This window comes from Pseudorasbora parva, chromosome 3, assembly GCF_024679245.1.
Source record: "Pseudorasbora parva isolate DD20220531a chromosome 3, ASM2467924v1, whole genome shotgun sequence".
Lineage (NCBI taxonomy): Eukaryota > Metazoa > Chordata > Actinopteri > Cypriniformes > Gobionidae > Pseudorasbora > Pseudorasbora parva.
Genome location: NC_090174.1, coordinates 5,346,013 through 5,373,879, shown reverse-complemented (window position 1 = coordinate 5,373,879; position 27,867 = coordinate 5,346,013). Strand labels below are relative to the sequence as shown.

At 40.4% G+C, this 27,867-nt stretch overlaps 2 protein-coding genes across 4 annotated transcripts in view; one reads left to right on the top strand and one right to left on the bottom strand.

The window, feature by feature from the left end:
• Positions 1–8,085, top strand: part of ganaba (glucosidase II alpha subunit a) — a 41,593-nt gene extending 33,508 nt beyond the window's left edge. Inside the window, exon 25 of the mRNA XM_067437653.1 lies at positions 7,950–8,085. Within this exon, the coding sequence (XP_067293754.1) occupies positions 7,950–7,987 (38 nt within the window). The 3' untranslated portion in view covers positions 7,988–8,085. The remainder of the gene's footprint in view (positions 1–7,949) is intronic.
• On the bottom strand, positions 16–27,603 carry LOC137070475 (solute carrier family 25 member 45). 3 transcript variants are annotated; one of them, XM_067437656.1, is made up of 7 exons: positions 27,447–27,603; positions 27,163–27,210; positions 25,680–25,723; positions 25,527–25,598; positions 8,251–8,421; positions 7,929–8,169; positions 16–1,269 (listed from the first exon to the last, which is right to left on the bottom strand). In XM_067437656.1, the coding sequence occupies exons 2-7, from the start codon at positions 27,197–27,199 to the stop codon at positions 986–988; spliced, it is 849 nt and encodes a 282-aa protein (XP_067293757.1). In that variant the 5' UTR covers positions 27,200–27,210; positions 27,447–27,603; the 3' UTR covers positions 16–985. The 3 variants fall into 3 exon arrangements, with proteins under 3 accessions (XP_067293757.1, XP_067293756.1, XP_067293758.1); XM_067437655.1 differs by having other exon boundaries at positions 27,163–27,603; XM_067437657.1 differs by lacking the exon at positions 27,447–27,603 and having other exon boundaries at positions 8,251–8,341; positions 25,680–27,240.
• Positions 27,604–27,867: the final 264 nt, after the last annotated feature.

The following is a 27,867-nucleotide window of genomic DNA, read 5'->3' as shown; positions in this document are numbered from 1 at the left end:
TTCAATCCATGAGCCATCTGTACCTAGATATTGTAGTATATTTTATCAGGCTTTGTGCTGATCGTCAAGGACAAAAAAGTGTATATCTCTGGAGGGTGATGTTGCCCAAATCACCAGACCATGCGCTGATTAATGGCTGAATCTTATGAAACCTGTCCTGCTCACATTTCACTCCCAAATCTTAAGAAATGGGTCAGATTTTATTACACAATTTAAAACCAGGGCTTGACATTAACACTTTCCAAATGCGTGTGTATTTCAGCAGTGGTGTGAAACACAGTCACTCCTACTAGCTTCAATTGTAGTCTTTTAAAAAGGCATCAATGTAGTGTTATCAGAAATATACATATTTTTGAGATGCTATCTATACTGAAATATCTGAAATGCTTAATATTAATTTTGCTAATAATAGACACCCAATACCAGCTGTGCTCTCTCATGATCTCTGACACTCATTTCGTTTGAATGTTGTTGTTAGCTTGAATTTTGCGGTGGGATTACGTGTATTGAACACAATTTTACTCATTCCCGCAGATTTTGTGCTCAAACACCCAAAGTGCGGTCACATAAACCCGCTCTCGGTACTAAATGAGTTATTTTTCGCTGATTATTGCACAAACAGTTAAATCCACACAAAATAATGTCAAAATGCTGGTCTTGACGATTATTCACGCTAACACAGTCAGTTGTGCTATAAGTGAACGTAAAAAGTTGAGAAAGAAAACATGCGTAACAGTGTAATGGATTCATGCATCGGGTAAAGTGACAGAAATACCTGATACATTCAATAGTGACTAACATGACTGTTCAACAACGGTATTATTATTTTTACAGATTTACCATTAACAACAGTGTATGGCACGCACGCACGCACACACACAGCTTGTGTTTTTCACAACAGACCCAGCACGATGGAACCAGTAGTGTTAAAATGTGAAGTGGTTTCTAGGTTTTGGCCTGTGAAAATACATCATCCCTGCAGCATTCAGTCGTGGGAGGAGTCAGTCATGGCTCTCATTAGCATCTCATAGCTGAGGAAGGTCACAGCGTTCACAGGGAACGCTCTCACGCTGTTCAGAAGAAGTCCTTTGAAGAGCACTCGCACGCCCTCTTCACGCACACTCACTGTAATGCAGTGCAGCACACCGCTGTACACGCGGCCGCCGCCTCCAGACATCTGCAGGCGAGCCTTGATCACGTCCATGGGTGTGGCGCAGGCCCATGTGACCACACCAGCAACACCACCGGCCACTAGCACCGCAGAATTCCCTAAAGAGCACATGATGGTATTATTACTCAATTTATCACTGTAAAAATGTGTGGAGCTCCTGTACAGCCTTTGGCAAGCCGTTTTGATAACTTAGCCGAATAGTCATTCCAACCAGTCCATCAAAGAACAGAATAAACTTGTTAACTTATAAACTTACTATATGTATATTAATATTCCATAAATATAAATGAATGTCTCAAATGTTATTTTTATAAATATTTTACAGTAGCATTTGTATAATTAGCGCTGTCAAATCAATGAATTGCGATTAAATCGCATCTGAAATAAGTTAATGTTCACATAATGTGTGCACTGTGAATAAATAGAGTATACAGACATGTGTACCACATTATACCACACACATGTATGTACATAGTTAAGAAATATTTGCATTGTGTGTGTGTATATATATATATATATATATATATATATATATATATATATATATATATATATATATATATATATATATATATATATTATATACATTTTCCACTTAAATATATACGTACTATTTATACACAGTACACACACACTTATATATTATGTAAACATTAACGTTTATCTTGGGTGCGATTTAATTGCAATTCATTGATTGGACAGCTGTAATATATTTCATAAATTAATATAGCATACAAACATACTAATGTAATTATTATATTACATTTTTAATATGTATATTAATATACCATTTTATTAAATTATATAGAACTTTCTCAAAATATAAGATTAAATAATTTTCACATTATTTTATATATATATAATTTTTTTTAATATACACTATATAGACGTCTGCTTTTATATGCACATGAACTTTAATGACACCCCATTCTTAATCCGTAGGGTTTAATATGGAGTCGGCCCACCCTTTGCAGCTATTACAGCATTAACTCTTCTGGGAAGGTTTCCACAAGGTTTAGGAGTGTGTTCATGATCATTTCTGACCATTCTTCTAGAAGCGCATTTTTGAGTTCAGGCCCTGATGTTGGACGAGAAGGCCTGAAGCTCTCAGTCTCTGCTCTAATTCATCCCAAATCTGTTCTATCAGGCTGAGGTCAGGACTCTGTGCAGGCCAGTCAAGTTCCTCCACACCAAATCCGCTCATGCATGTCTTTAAGGGCCGACACTTTGAGCACTGGAGTGCAGTCATGTTGAAACAGGAAGGGGCCATCCCCAAACAGTTCCCACAAAGTTGGAAACATAAAATTGTCCAAAATGTCTTGGTATGCTGAAGGATAAAGAGTTCCTTTCACTAGAACTAAGGGGCCAAGCCCAACTCTTGAAAAATAACCCCACGCCATAATCCACCTCCACCAAACTTTACACTCGCCACAATGCAGTCAGGCCCATTCTCCTGGTAACCGCCAAACCCAGACTCGTCAGTCGGATTGCCAGACAGAGAAGTGTGATTGGTCGCTACAGAGACACGTCTCTACTGCTCTAGAGTCCAGTGGCGGCTGCTTTACTCCACTGCATCCCACGCTTTGCATTGCACTTGGTGATGTAAGGCTTGGATAATCTGCTCGGCCATTGGAAACCCATTCCATGAAGCTCTCTACACACACTGTTCTTGAGCTAATCTGAAAGCCACAGAAGTTTGGAGGACTGTAGCAGAATATCTCTCTCTCTCTCTCTCTCTCTCTCTCTCTCTCTCTCTCTCTCTCTCTCTCTCTCTCTCTCTCTCTCTCTCTCTCTCTCTCTCTCTCTCTCTCTCTCTCTCTCTCTATATATATATATATATATATATATATATATATATATATATATATATATATATATACTAATTAAATTCACAATCAAGGCCTTAATCAATATTTATCTATATTGTTATAATGATTCTTTCCAGTTATGATTTTGCTTTAGTTTCTTGTTTTCTAAAGTGTGTGTTTGGTCTCTGAGGAGTGACTGGGGGTCTGACCTAGAGATGTGTGATGTGTCACTAAACACTTGATCAACAAGGCTTTGTGTGTGTGGATTTTGGAGGTATCTCACACTCCCTGTCAGGAGTGCAGAAACAGTGTTTGCTTACTTAGCCCGGCTTCCAGATATGAAATATGGATTTGTCTTTCATTTAATTTATTATATTTTATTCCTTTTATATTTCCTTTTACTGAAACACGAAAGAGTCTAGATAAATATTGCCTGTACTATTGTGTGTTCCTCTCACTGAGAGAAAGCACATGTTATCAGTATGTTTTGGTTAGAACTTGGAGAGACTGTGTATCTGTGTATGTGCGCAATATTCTGTGTTACAGATCAGTGTTGAGAATGGTGTACAGTGGGCACCCTAAGAGATGGGTGGACTTGTTGTTCTGGGCAAGCTAGCACCTGCTCCAGATCTGGAAGGTCACTACGGGCCTAATTTCAGGGTTAAAGCATCAACAAGTGACACGTCTATGGAAACGTGCATCAGATTAACTGACATGCGTGGAAATTTACCATGACTGTGCATTGTCTCTGGGCCAGTCAGAAGCATCCACATTGTAGTAATGACGTGGATAAGACCTTGAAAACGGTATAACTGTTGGGACAAATGTATGTACGATAGGGCGAGACGGTGAGAGCAGGAGCACGGCCTACGAACTCCTTGTGAGACTTGAAGTTGTTTTTTGAAATTTTTTATTTGAATTAATTACACTCCTGACTCTGGGGCTTCATTTTTTCATTACAGGTCTTGGGTCATAAGCTGTTAACCCCTAATAACATATACTATATATTAATATATAAAACATACATTCATACAAAAATAGGAATATGAAAAATAGGAATATACTGTATGCATAGTAATACACCATAAATATTAGATTTTTATTTTTAAAATACTTCATAACTGTACCATAAATGTATACTTAAAGGTGCACTATGCAGCTTTCCGTCCACTGGAGGGCGCCAATTCAAAACAAATGCGTAGTTTGATGACGCCAAGTGTGAGCGCATCATCTTGGGATCAGCGTCTTCACCTCACAGCCGGCGGAAAATAGGACTCGGGCAGAAATCATGTTGATGGATGCGGTTATTAACGTTACTGTAGTGTGAAGCAGAGCAGGAGCGAGTGTTGTGGAGCTGAGCACAGCCGCTGGAGCGATTGTTAAACAAACACACGGCTCGCGAGGTAACGCAGCTCTGTTTATCATATTAGATACATTTAAGTGTGTTTAAAATGATTTTATGACGTTACTCTGTGCGTTCACTCGGCGTTGCTGTGACTTGTTCACACTGCTAAGAGAAAAGTGCTTCTGCCAAATAAAACCGAGGGTAACGCAGATATGACGCGATTGACAGGCGACTCGCTCAAACGCTATGCTGAAACGTCCCGGTCCTTAGTTAAAATAGCAATTTCTCACAATTTACAAATAGTTGGAAACATTTGGGATATTGTAGGTACTCAACTGAACAAAATATATAACACTGGCCTAGTGGTTTTTGGATATTTTACTGCAAAAATACTACATAGTCAGTGGTGGAGGAAGTACTGAATCTCAGTACTTAAGTAAAAGTAGAAGTACTACAACGACAATCCTACTTAAGTAAAAGTAAAAAAGTACTTGATTTTAAATGTACTTTTAGTATTAAAAGTAAAAGTACTTGTATAACAATTTATTCTCTTAATGTGTATATTCTAATAATTAAAAAGAAGAAAACAGTATGGGCTGTGGCGTTTTAATTAAGTTAGTTTTGGGTTAATGTCGGCTAATTGTGCGTATCATCTGCTGCCCAGTTTACATTCTGACTCACAATATCAGGACGATCTGCAGAGTTAAACAAGTTTAACAAGAAGGTTCCTGAGTAAAAATCAGGGAATAGTGATTAAAATGGATGTTATGATCGTGTTTGAGAAAGAAATGAATGAGAGGTGCTCTAATAAAGATGGTACATGTTTGTAGGCTGTAAACTGAAGAATGTTTATTTTTATAACAGGGATCTGACCTTTTTTTTATTATTATTATTATTATTATTTTTATTTTTTTATTTTTTTTTTATTCTTATTATTGTCTTTACAATTGTTTTTAACTATGCTTGTTTTAATAAATTGTTTTAACCATATTCGTCCATATGGTACTCTTTTTTTTTTCTCATGCATTTGTTACCACTGTTTTAATTAATTTCTATGTAAAGCACTTTGAATTGCCATTGGGTATGAAATGTGCTATACAAATAAACTTGCCTTGCCTTGCCTTGCCTTAAATATCAATATTCAGAAGTAACATTGATGTATTTAAATCTTCATATTTATGAGGATTAATCTTAATATAGGACATGCTTCAGCTTTCCTTTTATATTCTTAAATTTACACTGACAAATTACAATTGCATTAAATAATGTTATGAGATTGTTTTTACTATATATTTTTAATACAATAAGAAACGTTGGAAAGAATGTTTAAACATGAAACTAAACTACCAGTAGGTGGCGGCAGGTCTTAATGAGTGAGTCATTGAGTCGGTTCGTTTAAACGGCTGATTCGTTCATGAATGAGGCAGTCGTTTAATAACAGGTCATTGAATCTTTGATTCAACCGATTCATTCGAACGCTGAATCATTCAGTAACACACTATTGCTGTGAGATGCGTGGTTCTGATGTGGAAATATGATCTGATCTTGGAAATATTTTCGCTGCTGTAATAGAACAAAAGCAGTTTATATTGCATCTACAATGTAAGTGACTAATTTTAATTAATTGTTTATGGAACTGTCATGAAATCAGTGTCACATTTTCAGTCGTGATGGTATTCAGGAAAACAGCACTCTTGGTCGTGTCATGTGATGTTTTTTAATACGTTATAAAATATAAAAACATTTTGAATATTTACTGCAGTATGTTACTGATTTCTCTGTACGAGCGGCGTTGGTTTGTTTCCATTTCTCCTCGAGAGGCTGCGCGATTGCCAACAGCGCAACTGTCAGTTCATACATTAGCCTATTACCGGTATTATCCATTAATTATCCGAAGAAACCTTAATCTGGAGCCCTGAAACTGATCAGAAAATGTAACGAAAATGTAACGAAACGTTGTAGAAATGTAGTGGAGTAGAAAGTAAAATAGTTGCTGCAAAATGTAACGAAGTAAAAGTAAAAAGTATGCACTATTGATTCTACTTAAGTAAAGTACAGATACGTGAGAAATGTACTTAAGTAAAGTAACGAAGTATTTGTACTTCATTACATTCCACCACTGTACATAGTGCACCTTTAAAGGAACTGTATGTAAGAAATGTATTTCAATGAATCATAAAATGGCCCTGATATGTCACTAGACATTAAAGCCGCACTTGGCTACTTTTGCTCTCGGGGTCCCCCTACAGTTTGGAAAAAATAATGTCCTCAACTACTGTCGTAAGAGCTGTCATCCTACAACAGGGGATGCCATCGCGCGTGCATTTGTTGACATGACAACCCTGATAGCCCTGAACTAGTGATGCGCGGATCGTCTCATAACCCGCGGACCCCGTATGTCTATTTAATGGTCGCGGGTGCGCGGCGTGTTGTAAAAATATATACAGTAGTGCGGTGCGGGCCAAATAACTTCATAAAAGCGTCCCGCGGGTCGGTGCAGCACTAACAGTTCCCCTAAACACTGCAGGAGGAGTTCTTCACATGCAGGTGTTCTTCTGGCGTCGCGTGTGAAATGTCTTCATCCCAGGTAACGTTACAGTCAGTGGCATATGTTTCAGCATGTGATATGAATATAATTTCATGGGTTTTATTTTTTTCAAACGCCAAATAATCACGATGCTAACGTTTACAAGCCAGCGTCATTATAGTAGTCTATTGGTTACCGTTTTACAGAATCTATATGATACTTCAGTTCAATGTTTGAGTGGTAGGTAATCACCATAACAAGCAGGACAGCATCGGTCAGGCACGCCTCCTTCAGCTCACGCCGACGAGCAAACGCTGGTCACATGTTGATCCTCGTCCCATCACTTTTTCATTTCCTCTTATTGCTTTCCTCCAACAAAACCTTTTCTTTCTTATTTGTCTCTGCTGCTTCGGACATGACTATATTATCCGACGAACAAAGTTGTGCTCGCACGTCCGAATGTAAGGAAGTGTGTGTGTTGGTGGAAGTGACGTATATGCCGTAAAGCAGTCGAATTTTGTAGTTCTTTTCTTTTTCTCGGGTTACTACCCGAAACCCGAAGTTTAAAAGTACGATTAAAAACGATACAGACCCCATCAGGCTATGGCAGACGTGTCATTCAACCTATTGTAAGTCGATTTATCATCACAAGAGTCTTAAAAAATATATTATGAAGGTTGAAAAGTTACCTAGTGCTGCTTTAAGAAATCATGTTAATTTCAAATGCTTATATCACTGACAACAGTAGTCCGGCCAGGATATTGTCATTTAAAAGTTGTTGTTGCAGCTCAACTGATGTTGATGGTGACATGTTGTGTTTTGGCCTGAAGCTCCGCCCTCCACCTATCGACCAATCACAGAGTCAGTAGTGTTTGGGAATCTGGGTTGCCAGATCTGCTCTAGTTACGACAGCTGCAGATCTACAAACGTTCCTGCTGATCCTGCAGCATATCTGGCAACCTCGAGTCAGGGGGAGGGGGAGAGGGGATAGTGCTTGCAGTACCAGTTTTGGCCACAATCTTACATACACTTCCTTTAATGTATGAACATTTATTTCATTAATTGATTTCCAATCACCTGGCTGCTTCCCTTTCTCAGTCAGCATCCTGCAGATGAGCTCGTACGGCAGGAAGTAAACTCCATAACACGGCACGTCTCGCAGGGCCAGAGCCCACATTCCTCTGAACAGCCCTCTCACCCCGTCCTCTCTTAAGATCATAGCGACACACTGCATGGGGCCTCTGTATTTATTCAGCCTGCCTTCCGTCTGGTTCTGCAGACGCACTTTAACCAGGTCTATCGGAGCTGTAACAAACAACTGAGAGGATCAAAACAGCACAAATTAGTGACATGCAGTGAGCCCTTTCTGGAGTGTTGTTGGCTTGATCCTCAGACGTGCCTGAGTTAGACCTGAGAAGCAGCCGGCCATGAAGACCGCTGAGAGCGGAGAGCTGCTGCTGTGGGACGGGGTCAGGTAATCCAGGGCATTACTGTAGGAACCGAAGACCACAGCATTGCTAAGGGCAACAGAGAGGACAGGAAATGACATGCCCTTAAAAAATCCATGGAACTGGTGAATAAAGCAAAAAGAAGAATAAGTGATCAGCTTTTTGTAAACACAGCAGTAACTGATTAATTCCTTTTGAGAGTTTATCCACACACAACCATTACGATCTCTTCTGCTCACTAAGACTATGGTCATTTACCTGATCAATACAGTAAAAAGGGACCCACTTTATATTAGGTGGCCTTTTTTATTAATAATTTGCTACAATGCACTCATTGTGTACATACATGATTTAACATTGTACAAAAATACCTGCATGTAATTACATCTGTGATTCATTTCTGTAGTTATTACATTTGTAATTACACTTTTGACCCTTCTCTTACCCATAATAACCCTACCCTTAAACTGACCCACACCACACCTGTCCCTAACCCTACCCGTATCTCACCTCAATATCAGCAAAGGTGTTTTGCAATACTGTAGCGACTCAGGCGAATCAAACACACAATCGCCAGTTACATTTAACAAATATGTTTTGAAAGTTGTGCTCACTAGCATACCTTCCCCCCCAACACAACAGAGGGAGATTCTTCAGTCACCCTGGAAACCATCTGATAAGATCTTTTTATGGCCGGAAAGAATGTGGCCACAGAGCTTTTGACACAGAGACACAGAGCTTTTGCCTCAAATTATAGACAAACCATCTATAAATGAACATGCACCCCAGGACATTATATGTAAACACATAATTGTTTTGTAAAATGTTTCTTCTGTATGGTATTTTGCATTTCTTTTTGTCTGTGTCTTAACAAAGTACTAGTTCAGATAACCTCATATATGTCATGTCTCCTATCAAATTAATGCTCACTTCACGACTTACACTTCCAGGTATATCACTTATTCAGAAAATGCAGTGTGTGTTTGTTGCATTAATTATAGTATGAAGACTCAGAGACCCACTGAGTCGAACCTTCAAACAAAGAGCAATAAAGTCTGCTGAGGAATTTCCCGCCGGGAAATCCCAACACTCTCATTGGTTAAGTCTAACCCTGGAGGGTGGGACTACGGCCAGACCATAAAAGGAGGACCTCGGATGCCCTCCTCCTCTCTTACACTCCCCACTCTCTCTTCTCTCTCTGGCTGAACCAACACGTCATCGGGGCTGGCACTTAAGCCATGCCACCAATGCAGGCCCTCCAAGCAGGCCTCATCTCTTCCAAAAATCTTCTCTTCTACAATCCGATCTTCAAGAACACGAAGCATCGCTAAAGCAAACAGCCGCTTCCCTCCCAACCTCGGAAAGGACCGCCGGACATGCAGGACATTTGAACACGCAGAGACACATACGCACACAAGCGAGAAGCCAAAACGAAACCACAAAGAATGCAAGTATTCTTATTCTTACTGCTGTAAAGAGGGTGTGTTATTCTCCCGTTGGGATAAATTAACTCCGTGAAGGTCGTATTTGGTTGAATTGAAGGAAAGTTGTGTTTCTTACCCTCCCCCACTCTCTTTGTCTCTCTCTCTCTCTCTCTCTTTGTCTCTCTCTCTCTCTTTTATCTCTCTCTAACTTCAGTCTATTCAGTATTCTCTTTTATGTATTCTTTCGTTAATATCTATATTTCTACTCTCTTGATGCATATTTAGTATGTACTTTCTGTGTGAATTGTAGTGTTATTTTTAGTCTGTGTTTATTAAACCTTCAAAAGACATTTAATGAGTTGAATCTGTTATTCTGCCACATACACGAAGTCAATGAAACTTGCGATCTAAACGTTACCTAACTGCTTATGCTACTATGTTAGTAAAGTAAACTGTATGACCATTTGAAATATTGAACTTATCCTGATCAGTAAAGTTAATGTTTCTTATGCGCTCGTAAAGCAGTAATCCATTATTGAGAATTGATTTGAAAAGTCTATAACTAATTTGCAGGACAAACTTAGTAGGATAATTTCAAGCAATTTCATAAAGGGTTACTTGTATTTAATTAAACAATTTTCCCTATCGGAAAATTTTAATACGTAATGAACAACTGGCAAATCATATTCATAAATTCATGAATATTGAATATTAAATCCCTTTTGAGTTAATTATTCCCCGAGACATTAAACTCATGAGTCGTTGTTGTTACATGTATATGGTGGAGAATGCGGGCAAGTTTCAAACGTTTGTGTATGTGTGAATGATATTCATATTCTATTCATTGTGTATTTTTGAGGTATTAATAACCTGCACGCGAGTTTTTGTTTCGTTTTGTTTTGGTGTTGTTTTGTGAATTGAACGGTACGCGCAAGGCGAACCCAAGCATAAACAGATGCTGAGAAATGTTGAAGTAGCCGGATTATATTAATAAAAATATGAACGGTACGAAAATCCGCGTGATCTCCGAAACCCCCTGCAGCCGTAGGCGCAATAGGTTTTATCCGCGTGATTTCCAAACAAATGTATTGTAGGAAACCCATACATTTGACTCGAGCAATATATTATGTGTTCCATCAAAATAATGAGATTTTGATGATGTCTGTAGACACGTACGTTGCGTTATCCCGCTTGATCTGAACTACGGAAAGTTTCTATCATTGCGGAAGATTGGGACAGGGCGAGACTCTCCTGTACAATATAAGGGGCCTCAGAATAATTATTATATCGTTAAGATAAACGATAACTCCTGGTTTAAGTCTGGCTTAGCTAACCAAAGACCTGAGACCTAAAACATTTGAATCAGAGATGCTGAAAACCGTCAGCCATATTGATAAATGTCTATTGGAGTCCATGTAAAATGCGTGAATAGGCAGAAGATAAATTCCTGTTTGTCACCCGTTTCGTTGCTCGTGCACATAAAGTGCAGTCATTTTTAAATGATCTGCAAAAGCCAGTAAAGTGCAAAACGCCAGGGCGACTCAGAAATTGCAACGCCGCTTGCAAACCGCCAGAGGGCGACTCAAGAAATTGCAACGCCGCTTGCAAACCGCCAGAGGGCGACTCAAGAATTGCAACGCCGCTTGCAAACCGCCAGAGGGCGACTCTAGAACCAGACAAAGCCATCTGGTGAGCATTTCCGCCTAACTAACTCTAGTCTAGGGCGGGCGCAATAGCGCCATCGTGTGGATAAATTCGGATAGTTTCACTCTCCGTTATGTGATTCTGCCTTAACAAAATAAGTTTGAGCCTATAAATTGTTTATTGCTTACTGTTGTACACAGTTTCATTTATACAATTTTTCTAGCAACAACCAAATCTCCTTTCTCGCTGATTAAACACCCTTATTCGAATTTGAAGTTTAAAAAGAAACATAACTTCCTCTAACTCAAAGTGAAATTAGGTTTAAGTCACACAGTCCAATTGGAAGGAAGGACGCCACCGTGTGGTTATACCCTGTTAAGTCAGCGCAACACTAAATCACTACTCCCTTTCTGATTAATTCTTTTATTTGGATAACTCCCACTTAGAGATTAATCGTTATAGGATAAGATTTTTGATTGGCTTTCTTTTATTTGATTTTCCTTACAGGCTTATTTAAATTTCATTTAAACTTGCTTTGAATTTAATTTGAATTAAGTTGAGCTTCTAATTCTTTTATTGTATTTTATTTTATTTATAATTTTATTTTAATTTTTAATTTTAATTTTTAATTTTAATTATTTATTTTTTTTTTTTACATTTTTATTTTTATTTTTATTTTTATTTTTCTCTGCAAAAGTTTTTCTGTTCCCCTCCCATTGGGAATAAAGCTCAGTCTGGTAATTACAAACGGTATCAAAAGTGCTTTTTGTTTTATCATTACTTGACAGAAACTTTTGCCTTTTTCTAAATTGCTCTTGATATTTAATCTTCCACGTAAGCGACCTCAATCCACCCCGGATGAGCTAAATGGGATAACCCATAGTACAAGCCGAATTTTAGTATATCTTGAGCATTAAGCCTATTAATTTTCCCTAACACTCCCGGCGCGCACGCTGACATTCCTTTCATTACAGACCAATTCATCTTGTGTTTGTTTCCACTGTGCTCTTTCCTATCCTCACTGTTGGACTATCACGATTGTGTTTCTTTCAGTTCACCAAGAGACCCCAAGGAGAATTAAATAGTCCCGGGACGACCGAGCAGCAGTTCACCAAGTGACCCCCCAGGGCTACCGCCCACCTAATTGTCTGAATTGTCTAATTATCTAACTGTCTAGATCAGTTAGCCAAAATTCCCAGCTATCCGTACGATAGCTCGTTAGCTTAGAACAAGCTTGCATTGGCTCTCTCTCTGTGTGTGTGTGTGTGCTGTGTTTCTTTCGTCCGCAGTAATGTTCCGTGCACCCAGTTCCGCCGTCCCGTGGGACCGCCTAACGACATGGCTGGAAGCGCTAACGGCCACCAGTCAAGGAAGTCTGGGGCAGCTGAAACAGGAACAACTGGACACAGAGCTAGACCAGCTGATGACACACGACCCCACGCAGAGCTACTCCAACAAGGAAGTGGCCAAGATCCTCGGAAGCCTCGCCCACGTCCTCATCGCACAGGCACGTCTAAGCGAAGGGAGCTACGACAACCTGGAACAGGAGGCAGCAACGCTAAAGCTTCAAGCCAAGGAGGCCCGGAGAGACCAAGCCCTCACCCAGCTTCGTCTAGATCAGCTTCTGGACACAGAGAAAGACGGCGAAACAGACAAAGAACAAAGAAAAGAAATAGAAAGACTTCAAAAGACCCTGAAGGAGCTCCGTCGTGACACCGACCGACGAATACAGTCAGAGAAAGACGCCAGGAAAAACCTCAACGAAAAGCTTCGGCGTGGCGAATCCCTCCTGGAGAGAGCCACCGATGAACTTAAAAACAGAGACATTAAAGCTAAAGTCTATGCAAAACATTTGCAGTCGGCACAAGCCGAGATCGACGAGCTCATCCAGCAAAGACACGAGCTCAAAGATGAACTTGACATAGTGCAAAGAGAACTGAGACAATCATATATAGTGCAACGTTACCGGAAGGGGGAAACACACAACACACAGTTTCCCCTGACCAGTTACTCCGCACATTTTAGCCACAAAGCAAGAGCTACGAAGGGGAATGACAGCCCCCTGTTTAAAAGAGCACCCGCCAGTCTCCACGAATCCCCGTCAGCAGCAAAGGAAAGGACGCCCTTCCAGGAAGTCAAGGTCAACAGCCACGAAGCTTCAAAGAACCTTGACAAGCTGGCCAGAAATATTCCTACCTTCAGCCCAGACCCGGCAGGAGGACACGACGTCCACGCATACTTAAAAGACATAGACTTTTACTTGCAAACTGTCGCTCACGCGAACAACTGGGACAGACTGTACCTGCTCAGGGCCACGTCTAATCGTGACGTACGCAGCTTTCTGGATCGACAACCAGAGGCCATCAAAGCGGACTACTGGCATCTACGACAAGCTCTAATTCGTGAGTACTCCGACCCCGAGTCAGACCAGGGGTTCATCACTGCCATGGACCTCAAGCAAGCTCGACGTGAGACCTCACAGAACTTTTATAACAGACTGCGACGTGCCTACTTCGGGACACGTAACGACCCAGGCATGGAGGAGGACATCAACTTCAAAACTCTTTTCCTCCGAAACCTGCACCCTACCATCAGTTACCACTTGGGGGTGCTGGCGTGCCCGCGCAGCATGGGCACGCAACAGTTAAGAGACTTGGCTCACAAAGCTTACGTCAAACAGAAAACCATTTCTGAAAAGACTGTAAAACAGCCCACCATCTGCCCTGTCTCTGAGCACCACCCAGAGCTAACCCTAGAGGGCGCCAAACAGAACCACAGTTACCGACCCCTCAACAGAGAGTCCAAACCACTCCAAGCCAGCAGAGGGCAGCGTGGTCATAATGGCGACCGTCCACGGTACCAGAGCGATCGCTCTGAAGGATCCTGGGACCCGCCTCGCCCAAAAAGCCAGCGAAGAGGCCACTCTCGACGGGACAATGGTAGGCCCAGACCTGAACCCATGTCTGGCAAAGAAAGTGTAGCTGCTTCTGAAGTTACAGAGCTCATAAAGATCCTAAAAGAGCTCCTCCGACAGAAACCTCACAAGGAAGACAAGAAGGACGGACCAGGTACAGCACGACTAGACATGATACCTGAAATCAACCTTCCCGCCCTTCCTGCAACTGAATCATCCACCCTGAACACTGTTCCCCAACCACGGACTAGTGTACTAACTGTTGCACCCCCACATGTCAGCAGCACACCCACACGACAGCTGACAGCAACAGCCTCTAATCAAGACAGTATCATGGCGCAGCCCAATGTACCAAAAAGCGCTGTTTTGATTGTTTGCACGCATAATGAGACACTTGACACATATCCAGACGGCTTATCAAGCAACACACAGGTCCCCACACCAAGACTCCTGGGAAACCTAATCGAGAAGGGGATGGCTCGAAAACTCTATCTGACTATCACTATGGAAAGGGCATTTAAGCTCGAAGCCCTAGTGGACACTGGCTCCGACCTCACGCTTATATCCGCCCAACTGTTTGAAAGACTCAGATTTGAAGCACAGAGGAAAAATCGCACCCTTAACCTTCACACTTGTAAGCTAAATGTGCAGTCGTATAGCCAAAACGACATCCAGCTCAAGCACGTAACTTCCATCCACCTGACAATTGGACCTATGAGGCTGATACACCCAGTCTATATCTCCCCTATGAACACTTATCCGTTTCTCATCGGAAAAGACCTGCTGGACCGCTTCGAACCCGTACTGGACTTCAAACAGCTGAAAGTCTGGGCTCAGGTGCGTGACCCTCTGCCCCTTCAGACACACACACCGTCTGAGCAAGACTGTCAAGTCACAGAGGTCACGGGAACTCCCACAGAGCCAAACTGCCAGGTCACAAAGGCCACGGGACCCCCTGCGGCACACTGTGACAACACAGCCTCAGCCCCAAAGCCAAGTTCAAGTTCGCTACTTTGCACATTTCAGCTATCCAAAGACTCTGATGCCGTCTGCCCCCAGGTCATGAATGACCTACAGCTGAATGACATTATCACAACGAACAGTATCCCTGCACTGTGGGCAGACAACTCAACCAAAAGTCTACCACTGTGCAATACAATCAGTAAAAACACACCACACGGCGACATGTGGGCACCCCCGCACCCCACATCCAGCCCCATTGTTGCAGTGCTAACTAACAGCAAGCGATCGACACCGGCTACAATGCCGGCCTTGCAGCTGCTACCGCTAACTCCGCAAATTTCCAACAACGATATTGCGGATATGCAAACCTCTGACACTGCAATAAAGACAATTCTTGACCACCTCTCAGACCCCTCCAACCACCCTATCACTGACTCTGAGCTCATTGATGACTCTAGCCACAAGCATCTACATAACTCCAGACACATGATGCGTATTATGGACAACATTCTCTGGTGTGCACCCGATGGCAACACAGCGCCACAGCTTGTAGTGCCACGGTCGCAAAGGGGGGTGATGCTAATGTACGCCCACAACACACCATGTGCTGGACACCACGGCACCAGAGCCACGTATGACACACTGAAACAGGTGGCATATGGGCCTGGGATGCATCAAGATGCAGCAGAGTATGTTAGAGAAGGGCTAGTTCGCTGCCAGTTCCAACCAGCAAACCCGAGCCACAGAGCCCCACTGCAACACAGAGGGACCACTTTCCCATGGTCAAACCTACAAATCGACCGGATAGAACCCCTGCCCAGGTCCACAAAAGGCAAAAAGTACTTTCTCACAGTGGTGTGCCAGTTTACCAAGTGGTTGGAGTGTCAACCAGCACCCAACGACACCGCCCAGACCACGGCATACCACCTGATGAATCACATCTTTTTCCTGTCAAGATTGCCACTGAGAATCAACTCAGACAGAGGCATCCACTTCACTACTGAGGCCATGCAACAGATCTGGAAATGCCTAAGAAACGCGGCCGTGATCATGCTCCTGTGCCTCCAGACAATCAGAGGCCAGCCACCACCAGACATCATCACACCGGGTCCAACCTCGGGCATCGCACTGAGAGAGAGCAACCTGGACTGCTGATCACCAACTGCAAATGAATCCTCAAAAGAAAGACGTACTCTCCTGAACTTCACATCAGCAGCGCAAGCTCCTCCAGCCCTGCACACAAACGCAAAGGGGGGGAGGAGCCCAAGCCCTCTGCCTAACCTTACACCAGCTTCAAGAACCTTCTCCTCCAACACCAGTTAGTCACCTTGTAGGCAATACTGCCAAGCCCCACACTATGTCATGCATGTGATTTGAGAAAGAAGGCCTTAAACGAACACAAGGCCGCCTCTGAAGGGATTCTCAAAACCCCAATGACTTTGAACTTTGAAACAGAGAAACCAAAGTGGATCACCAGAAGGCACCCAGCCTGGCCACAATGCGAGGCACCCTCTGAAAAGTTCCTAGTCAGCATAGGACATAAAAGTGTCGAGATGCAGTCCATCTTCCTAGGCAGGAGACCTAAAGGACTGACTGGCCATTGCGAGGAACATGGTTCCACCCAGGGCTGCAGAAAGCCCACAGCACACCTGCACCACACAAACAGACTTCTGGATGACAGGTGACGCACCGTCAGGGCACCTGCTGCCTCGACACCTGCTGCACAAGCACAGAGACCTGAACTGGGCTACTGTCTGCCTTATCTGCCGTGGAACGACCATAACTTCCGGAGACACAAACAACTGGAGCCTAACATGGCTATGGTGTGTCTGATCTTCCTGAATCTTTGATATCGCTCGTTGTTGTCCATAGGAGGGACAACAACTAGCGAAAGGGGGGATTATGTAGCGACTCAGGCGAATCAAACACACAATCGCCAGTTACATTTAACAAATATGTTTTGAAAGTTGTGCTCACTAGCATACCTTCCCCCCCAACACAACAGAGGGAGATTCTTCAGTCACCCTGGAAACCATCTGATAAGATCTTTTTATGGCCGGAAAGAATGTGGCCACAGAGCTTTTGACACAGAGACACAGAGCTTTTGCCTCAAATTATAGACAAACCATCTATAAATGAACATGCACCCCAGGACATTATATGTAAACACATAATTGTTTTGTAAAATGTTTCTTCTGTATGGTATTTTGCATTTCTTTTTGTCTGTGTCTTAACAAAGTACTAGTTCAGATAACCTCATATATGTCATGTCTCCTATCAAATTAATGCTCACTTCACGACTTACACTTCCAGGTATATCACTTATTCAGAAAATGCAGTGTGTGTTTGTTGCATTAATTATAGTATGAAGACTCAGAGACCCACTGAGTCGAACCTTCAAACAAAGAGCAATAAAGTCTGCTGAGGAATTTCCCGCCGGGAAATCCCAACACTCTCATTGGTTAAGTCTAACCCTGGAGGGTGGGACTACGGCCAGACCATAAAAGGAGGACCTCGGATGCCCTCCTCCTCTCTTACACTCCCCACTCTCTCTTCTCTCTCTGGCTGAACCAACACGTCATCGGGGCTGGCACTTAAGCCATGCCACCAATGCAGGCCCTCCAAGCAGGCCTCATCTCTTCCAAAAATCTTCTCTTCTACAATCCGATCTTCAAGAACACGAAGCATCGCTAAAGCAAACAGCCGCTTCCCTCCCAACCTCGGAAAGGACCGCCGGACATGCAGGACATTTGAACACGCAGAGACACATACGCACACAAGCGAGAAGCCAAAACGAAACCACAAAGAATGCAAGTATTCTTATTCTTACTGCTGTAAAGAGGGTGTGTTATTCTCCCGTTGGGATAAATTAACTCCGTGAAGGTCGTATTTGGTTGAATTGAAGGAAAGTTGTGTTTCTTACCCTCCCCCACTCTCTTTGTCTCTCTCTCTCTCTCTCTCTTTGTCTCTCTCTCTCTCTTTTATCTCTCTCTAACTTCAGTCTATTCAGTATTCTCTTTTATGTATTCTTTCGTTAATATCTATATTTCTACTCTCTTGATGCATATTTAGTATGTACTTTCTGTGTGAATTGTAGTGTTATTTTTAGTCTGTGTTTATTAAACCTTCAAAAGACATTTAATGAGTTGAATCTGTTATTCTGCCACATACACGAAGTCAATGAAACTTGCGATCTAAACGTTACCTAACTGCTTATGCTACTATGTTAGTAAAGTAAACTGTATGACCATTTGAAATATTGAACTTATCCTGATCAGTAAAGTTAATGTTTCTTATGCGCTCGTAAAGCAGTAATCCATTATTGAGAATTGATTTGAAAAGTCTATAACTAATTTGCAGGACAAACTTAGTAGGATAATTTCAAGCAATTTCATAAAGGGTTACTTGTATTTAATTAAACAATTTTCCCTATCGGAAAATTTTAATACGTAATGAACAACTGGCAAATCATATTCATAAATTCATGAATATTGAATATTAAATCCCTTTTGAGTTAATTATTCCCCGAGACATTAAACTCATGAGTCGTTGTTGTTACAATACAATATGAACACAATAAGTACATTGTACTTTGTTTTTGATGTAAGTACATAGTACTTAAGGCCACCTAATATAAAGTGAGGCCGTTAACAGTAGCATAATATTATAACATATGCACTTTAAAAATAAATAGTTTCAACTTATAGTTTTCATACTGCCTTAAAATGTTACGCTTAGTCAACTTTGTACTTGCTGTATTAAGTGACAACGTGAATATTTTAGTTGACTAAAATTTACATTTTAAGGCAGCACAAACCCTTTTTTAACATTGTATGTGAATATATTTAAAAATGTAATTTATTCCTGAATTTTCAGCATCCTTACTCCAGTCTTCAGGGTCACATGACCCTTTAGAAATCATTCTAATATGTTGAATTGCTGCTCTAGAAATGTCAACACTTAACATTATAAATGCTTTTACTGTCACTTCGATCAATGTAATGCTCCCTTGCTGGATAAAAGTATTCTTTTTGGGGGTTTTTCAACAACAACAAAATCTTGACCAAACTTTTGAACAGTAGTGTATGTATCAAAAAGAAGAATTAACGTTTGTCAAACTTAATATTTAGAATTACATATATATATATATATGGTTGCAAAAAAAAAGGGGACAAAAGTATGTGAACCGCTTACAGAATCTGTGAAAATGTGAACACTCAACTATTAAAAAAAGCTTCACACATTCACTGATGCTCCACAAGGAAATACAATGCATTAAGAGCCGGGGTGAAAAAGGTAAATTGTACTTAATTTGTCTTCTGGGAAACATGTAAGTATCTTCTGTTGCTTCTGAAGGGAGGTACTAAATGACAAAAATATATATATTTAAACAAAACAAGAAAACTGTAGACATATTTCTCCAGTTCAAAGGTTTTCACCCCCCAGCTCTTAATGCATCGTGTTTCCTTTTGGAGCATCTGTGAATGTTTGAAGCTTTTAATAGTTGTATTATTTTGAGTCCCTCAGTTGTCCTCAGTGTGAGAAGATGGAACTCCAAATCATACAGTCACTGCTGGAAAGGGCTCAAATATAAAAAAAGATGCTGTAAACTTTTTATAAACTTGTGAATTTTTTGTGTGAACAACATCAAAAAACACAAAAAAAGCCGTAGATCATCAGGGAACGACACACAGTACTGAGAATCAATGGTTCATAAACTTTTGAACGGGGTAGTTTTAATGAATGCAGCGATTGTTTGTCTTGTGGACTATATGTACAAAAAAAAACATTATTCAGGATAGCACTAAACTAAACAAAAGATTACGCATTTTGTATGATCTTTCTCATTTAGTTAAAATTGTCCACATTTTCACAGATTCTGCAAGTGGTTCACATACTTTTTCTTGCAAGAGATCATAACGATAACAAAAATAGTTTTGTGTTTTTATTTAGTACTGTCCTGGTTTCACAAAACAGATATTAACAAATGCCACAAGATAAAATTATAAATTAAAGTACATACATTTTCATCTTTCTTTCTTATTCTGGTTATTGCGGTGCATTGTGGGATTGAGTGAGTGCACTCGATTATGTCCACTATAGTTTCGGACATCACTAGAAATGGCTGTCCCCTAAAATAATGCCCTATTTAAGGGTATAGGGAATGATTTCGGACACAGCCATTAGCCTAATTTTCGTGACAGATTTGCACAAAACTAAATGATAAATGACGCCGCTTCCATGAACCTATGTTGTGCAACTAACTTTTTCAAAAAAATAAATTAAAAAAAGTTCCTCTTGCGATTTCATTCCAAAAATCATGCCGACGGATGTTGGTTTTTGTATAGCACAGGCACTGCACAAGACCATTTTTCTTAACTGAAGGAAATATAGACATGTTATCTAAGCATTAATGGCAAGGAAAGCCCTGTACTTGGGATTGGACATGTTTAAAGTGTTTCTGGGGAGTTATGTGGTTTCACTGTGGATTCAGAATTACCAGATGAATAGATCTGTCTTTTTTGAGTTGTGCCATGCACAATGCACTTCCGTCTAAACATACAGCACCATATTTAAAGAGTGACTTATGCATACGGTAGGTTAAATGAGGTAAAATCGTTTCCATTGCAATTTTGCTAAATATTTCTTTTTCGAATTGCATGAAAACACACCTCAAGCAAACATTAAAAACTCTGCAATATATGACAGTTTTTGCGAAATTGATTTGTTTCCATTGGGCGTATTTTAGATTTTCACAATTTGAAAGGTAATAGAAAACACAGCTATTGATGCTCAAGAAAGCATTCTGATCACACACTGCCTGCTCATCACAAAGAGCATACACACTCATGCTCACTGTGTTATCACAGTGATAGTAAATTGCATTTGTAGGAAGCTTTGATGCTTCTAACTCAATAAAACTGTCCGAATCGAAGCTGTTGCAGTGTTGTCGCTCTCACCTCTTCCCCTCTACTCTGCGGTTTACCATGCCTACTTCAGGAACATTTTGGAGAGAACTGACTGCTGATGACAACAGCAGAAGCATGACCCTTTGAAGAAAGGCAGCGGATATTTAAACCAAGTGTAACATACCCTAAATGGTTTTATCGCGTCAAAACCAAGATACCTCAACTTTACGCTTTACTGGCTGCACCACTGAAGACATTAAAATATGTGAATTTTTTTTACATCTTATATTATGACAAATTCTGGTAGCACTTTATTTTACAGTGTCCTTGTTACATATGTACACATGTACTCACCATAATAATAACAATTATGCATAAATGCATGCAACTAACCCTCAACCAAACCATAATCCTACCCTAACCCTATAGTAAGTACATGTAGTTAATTCATATTTCTCAGCTCTTAAATATATAATTACACTGTAACAATGACACCTTAAAATAAAGTGTAACCCTAATTATTACTACAATACAGGTCCTTCTCAAAAAATTTGCATATTGTGATAAAGTTCATTATTTTCCATAATGTAATGATAAAAATTAAACTTTCATATATTTTAGATTCATTGCACACCAACTGAAATATTTCAGGTCTTTTATTGTTTTAATACTGATGATTTTGGCATACAGCTCATGAAAACCCAAAATTCCTGTCTCAAAAAATTTGCATATCATGAAAAGGTTCTCTAAACAAGCTATTAACCTAATCATCTGAATCAACTAATTAACTCTAAACACCTGCAAAAGATTCCTGAGGCTTTTAAAAACTCCCAGCCTGGTTCATTACTCAAAACCGCAATCATGGGTAAGACTGCCGACCTGACTGCTGTCCAGAAGGCCATCATTGACACCCTCAAGCGAGAGGGTAAGACACAGAAAGACATTTCTGAACGAATAGGCTGTTCCCAGAGTGCTGTATCAAGGCACCTCAGCGGGAAGTCTGTGGGAAGGAAAAAGTGTGGCAAAAAACGCTGCACAACGAGAAGAGGTGACCGGACCCTGAGGAAGATTGTGGAGAAGGGCCGATTCCAGACCTTGGGGGACCCGCGGAAGCAGTGGACTGAGTCTGGGGTAGAAACATCCAGAGCCACCGTCCACAGGCGTGTGCAGGAAATGGGCTACAGGTGCCGCATTCCCCAGGTCAAGACACTTTTGGGCAACAGAGAAGCAGCACTGGACTGTTGCTCAGTGGTCCAAAGTACTTTTTTCAGATGAAAGCAAATTTTGCATGTCATTCGGAAATCAAGGTGCCAGAGTCTGGAGGAAGACTGGGGAGAAGGAAATGCCAAAATGCCTGAAGTCCAGTGTCAAGTACCCACAGTCAGTGATGGTCTGGGGTGCCATGTCAGCTGCTGGTGCTGGTCCACTGTGTTTTATCAAGGGCAGGGTCAATGCAGCTCGCTATCAGGAGATTTTGGAGCACTTCATGCTTCCATCTGCTGAAAAGCTTTATGGAGATGAAGATTTGGTTTTTCAGCACGACCTGGCACCTGCTCACAGTAACAAAACCACTGGTAAATGGTTTACTGACCATGGTACTACTGTGCTCAATTGGCCTGCCAACTCTCCTGACCTGAACCCCATAGAGAATCTGTGGGATATTGTGAAGAGAAAGCTGAGAGACGCAAGACCCAACACTCTGGATGAGCTTAAGGCCGCTATCGAAGCATCCTGGGCCTCCAGAACACCTCAGCAGTGCCACAGGCTGATCGCCTCCATGCCACGCCGCGTTGAAGCAGCCATTTCTGCAAAAGGATTCCCCACCAAGTATTGAGTGCATAACTGAACATAATTATTTGAAGGTTGACTTTTTTTGTATTAAAAACACTTTTCTTTTATTGGTCGGATGAAATATGCTAATTTTTTGAGATAGGAATTTGGGGTTTTCATGAGCTGTATGCCAAAATCATCAGTATTAAAACAATATATTTCAGTTGGTGTGCAATGAATCTAAAATATATGAAAGTTATGAACGTATATTATGTTATGAAAGTATATGGAAAATAATGAACTTTATCACAATATCTTAATTTTTTGAGAAGGACCTGTATATAAAATTTTAGTTTATCTAAAGTTTATCCCTATGTAGTATTAAAAACATTCAAATTTGTGTACAAAATTATTACATAATTGCTGAGTAATAACAATGAACATTATTGTGCCGAATTCTGTGACCGTAATTGGCAAAATTGATCTAATCCAACCTACTCCAAATCACAATCCTAATCCTAACTACACCGCCTACTAGGGTCACAGAATTCATCACTACAAACATGATATTGAGGTAAAGGTGTCATGAACTGTTTATTTTAATTTTTTTATACTGTTGTTTGAGGTCAACCAATGACATTTGTGTGTTTTTTACATTCAAAAATATCATAACTAATAAGTAATAGGCTATTTTCTCCACTGGTTTTGAGGCTCTCTCCTGAACACTGGGTTTTGATGGGCGTGCCGCACTGGAGACTTGGAAGTAAATGGCTAGGATTGAATCCATGGCTAGGATTGAATAAGATTTGCATATTTAATGAGCTTCAGCTCCGCTGTCAGTTCAGTTCACATGAGGAAGGGATCGTTTTGAAAGCGGCAACTGGAATGATTCTCTCAATCACAGGGCTCGTAAATGTCTTTATCCGCAATGCTTTATTTCTCATCCACCCGCGATCGATTGGAATATTATTTTTGTATTACTTGGCCCGCCCGATCAGTAGATATAAGCGCGAACCGTGCACACACACACACACACACACACACACATGTACTTGCGCGTGCCCTTCAAATGTCAACACAAGAGAGTGAACAGTGCAGATTGAGAAAGGAATATTATTTCACTATTTGAGGTTTACCGGCCTGCTGACAGGCTTACGTTTTGGTCGCCCGTCTGGAGAATAAACACCCCGGGACGTTGGGCTTTGCGAGCATGTGTCAAATCGCAATGAACCAACAAATAAGGGATTCTCCAGCCTGTGACAGCGTGCTAAAGGTATGTTCTGTTAGACACGTTCATATAATCAATACGATCTGTAACAATGCAATACTATCACATATAAAAAAAACATTTCCGCCATTCCCGTCGGAGCCAATATAGAAGGCACAGCGTTGTGTTTTAATCTCAAATATCTACAAATCCAGCATCGACCGGAGATTTGTTTACAACTATCCCGCAGTGAGCTGAAGTGAACATGTCTTCCCCATGTGAGCTGGAACTTCATTAAAAATAAAGTTCAATCACACATTCCAAATATTAGGATCCTAAGGATCATAAGAACTGTGTTCTTATGAAGAACTGTGTTCTTGCACAACCAGGAATAGCGCAAAATAATATTGCTATCTTCTTCGGCATGTTTATTGCTACTGGCTAGCGATCCGAACAGCTCCATGAGTCGGTGGGCGAGGCTACTGAATTACACGCGCTTGTAGAGACGGTGTTTCGTCGCACAACCTAAAGATGCGAACACAATCGTTATCTGGGCCTGGTGGGAAGGGAAAGGTGAAATTATAGCTGTAATTACAGAAAATATTAAAAATGTAATTAGATGCAGGTAATTATAATAATATAAGTACAAGGTAAAAACATGTATGCACATAAAAAATGCCTTGTATTACATAAATCATTGAAATGTTAGTACTTAGTTATTAAAGACATTTAATATAAAATGTGACCATATAGTCATGGTGAGAATTATTGGCATCTTTGATAAATATGAACAAAGATGGCTGTTAAAATGAATCTGCATAGTTTGTAATTAATTATTATTAGTTTTTTTTTAAAAGTTTTTTACAAAAATCTAATGTTTCATTGAAGTAAAAAGTGTTTGCATGTTTGTGTGTGTGTGTGTGTGTGTGTGTGTGTGTGTGGGGGGGGGGGGGGGGGGGCAAAAGAGACACATTTAACACACAAATGTGTCTCTGAGCACAAAATGAAGCTTCTGCCATGGCCGTCCCAGTTCCCTGAAGCCTTTAGAAGATGAGAGATGAACTGAAGAGAAGAGCTGAGAATCTGAAGGATCTGGAGAGATTCTGGATGGAGGAATGGTCTCCAAACTCATCAGGCATTATAGAAGATGCATTATATATAGTCGGAGCTGTTGGCAAAGGCATTTAATACAAGGGTGCCATTATTTATGGCCAACGTGTTTTGGAGAAATGCATTTATTTCATAATGTGCTTTCCCCCCACTTTCAATAATCTTACGTCAATGAAAGGTTACATTTTTGCACACAAAAAAAAAAAATAATCAAATGTGTAAGCAATGCAGATTTATTCTAATTCATCTTCCTTTTTATTGCTCAATGTAGTGTTTGAAGACTTACTCCTTCATGTGTGTATGTTTTGACCACACAATCACATATCCCTCTATACACAGACTGGGTCTGCAAGCGCACCTATGAGCAAAACAAATCAGCAGTCGGTGATTGAAAACCACCAAATCATCATCTTTTTTTCCTAATGTCAAGGAAACTCACCTTTACTGTGTCCAAAGGGTGTCCGACAACTAAACCCACAGCACCTAACACCACATATGATTAACCTTTTGTGAATCATTTACCAGTTTGCAATCTGCAACTGTGAATCATTTATAATAGTCTGGGTTAATGCATATTTCTCATATTCTCATATCCATGTTAAAAAATAACTGTACTGTGGTATTCTGATATATAGGCTACCATTTTAATTAATGATACCATGGTATTTGAGTGATTCTATAATTGGAGATACATTTTGCATTTCAAAAAGATAAGGAAAAAAACTGTTCGCTAACAGGAATTCTTCCTGCTTTTTAGTTTAAAATATTTCCCCAGAGAGAGCGTTCAGTGCTTATCTTATCAGTGAGGGAAAGTGACATCATGTCCTGTTGTGAGAGATAATTTCACAAATTTAAAGGCAAAGTATGGTACAATAACAGAATTGACACAAGATTTAAGGACACACAAGTATAAGTTATTTAAAAAGTTAATTTTAAACCATTTAAAAGTGCAGTGTGTAAATTTGAGCACATCTAGCGATGAGGTTGCGAATTGCCACTACCCACTGCCTAGCCTAGAAATCTAGACGCACCCTAGCGGCAGCAAATCTAATCTGCTGCAAGTGTCGTCTAGCATCTCTCAATACACTTCTGAGCTGTAAACGCCAAAATCTGGTCAGGCCAATCACATCGTGTATAGAGTCAGTGGGCGGGGCTTAACATAATGACGGCAGAGTTGCGCTTGCGTGCTTCTAGTAAACACAGAAACTGGCGAACGGCGGTCTTTCAAATCAGCTTTGACCGCGACTCTGGAAGACTTGGAGTTAAGCTTTTCTCTGAGAAAAGAACAAAGAACGGCACTGAAGTCATTCTTATGAAGGGAAGATGTGTTCAGAGTTTTGCCGACCGGATACGGTGAAAGTTTAAACTGTCAACGAGCTCTGCTTCACCTTCGTTGCTGTGGTTGGTTGTAGCGCTATGCAATTGCGTGCACAGGGAGTTTGAAAGACAACCGTTTATCCCGTCATAAAAACTATACGCTGCACCTAGGGCTTTTATAAATATAATAAATTAAATATTACCAAAAGAAAATTAAAATATTTTAATTTAAACATTGATACATGATGGAAAATATACTCTAATTTGGACAACAAGAAAACATCCTTTAAAATCCTTTTTACAGAAAATACAATATTTTTATGGCCTGTAAAATATGTGATCCATGACAATAAGTAACAAAGTAAATATAACGTTAACCATTTGGAAAAAAGCATGACTTTGGACACCAAATGTACCTGCAATTATAGAATCACCCGGTGTTGCTTTAAGGTAGCCTATGAGTAAGTTAAGAATCAAGGTAAAGATCATGACAGGTTGTTTAGAACTTTTTAACTTATAAACCGAGCAGATTCAAAGTCAAAGCAAATGTTTTGACCAAAGTAATTGTTTTGTTCTAAAGACAAAGTTTTTAAGAATTAGCCTACCTGAAATCCATCCAGCTACGAACTCCACAAGCGGCATGGCACATTTAACTGTTAAAATACGTCAATAATAAAAATAAAAAACAAGTTTCCCAGTGTAAATTAATCCAAGCAAATATGCGCGTGAAAAACTCGTGAAATAAATAGTTAATAATGATGGTTCCAAAGTTCACATGCGCGAGCTGACATATGAATCAGCACAAGATACAGAAACATCACTTCTACAGAATACTTCTCGAGCACAAACGCGCATTATCTCCACACTTGAGCCTAATTTAACGACAAACCATTCTTGTGTCCATTTTATCCCACAGCACTTTGGGGAGAACTATTCTTGCTTCAATATACTGTACATCGAGCGACTACAGTGACTCTAGCTTTTCCTGAACTCGACGAGTCCAGATTATTTGAAGAAAATCACCTCATGATGCTGCTAAACATGTAAATAGAGAGAGAAATGAGTTTGTTTGAGCTTCTCTACTGCCGTCTGGTGGTGATAATGTGCCTTGACAGATGTTTTTAATCCTTAACTCGAATGTTATAACGACTATGGCAGGTGGAATTAACATATAAAACCATGGTCTCTCCATAAACATTTTAGATAGTAACAGCTGTATTTCGACGAGTCATCTTTAACATCAATTATACCCATCTTTAACAACAATTAGCCTATACCCTTCCCTTACCTTTAACCCACCCTTCAACCCA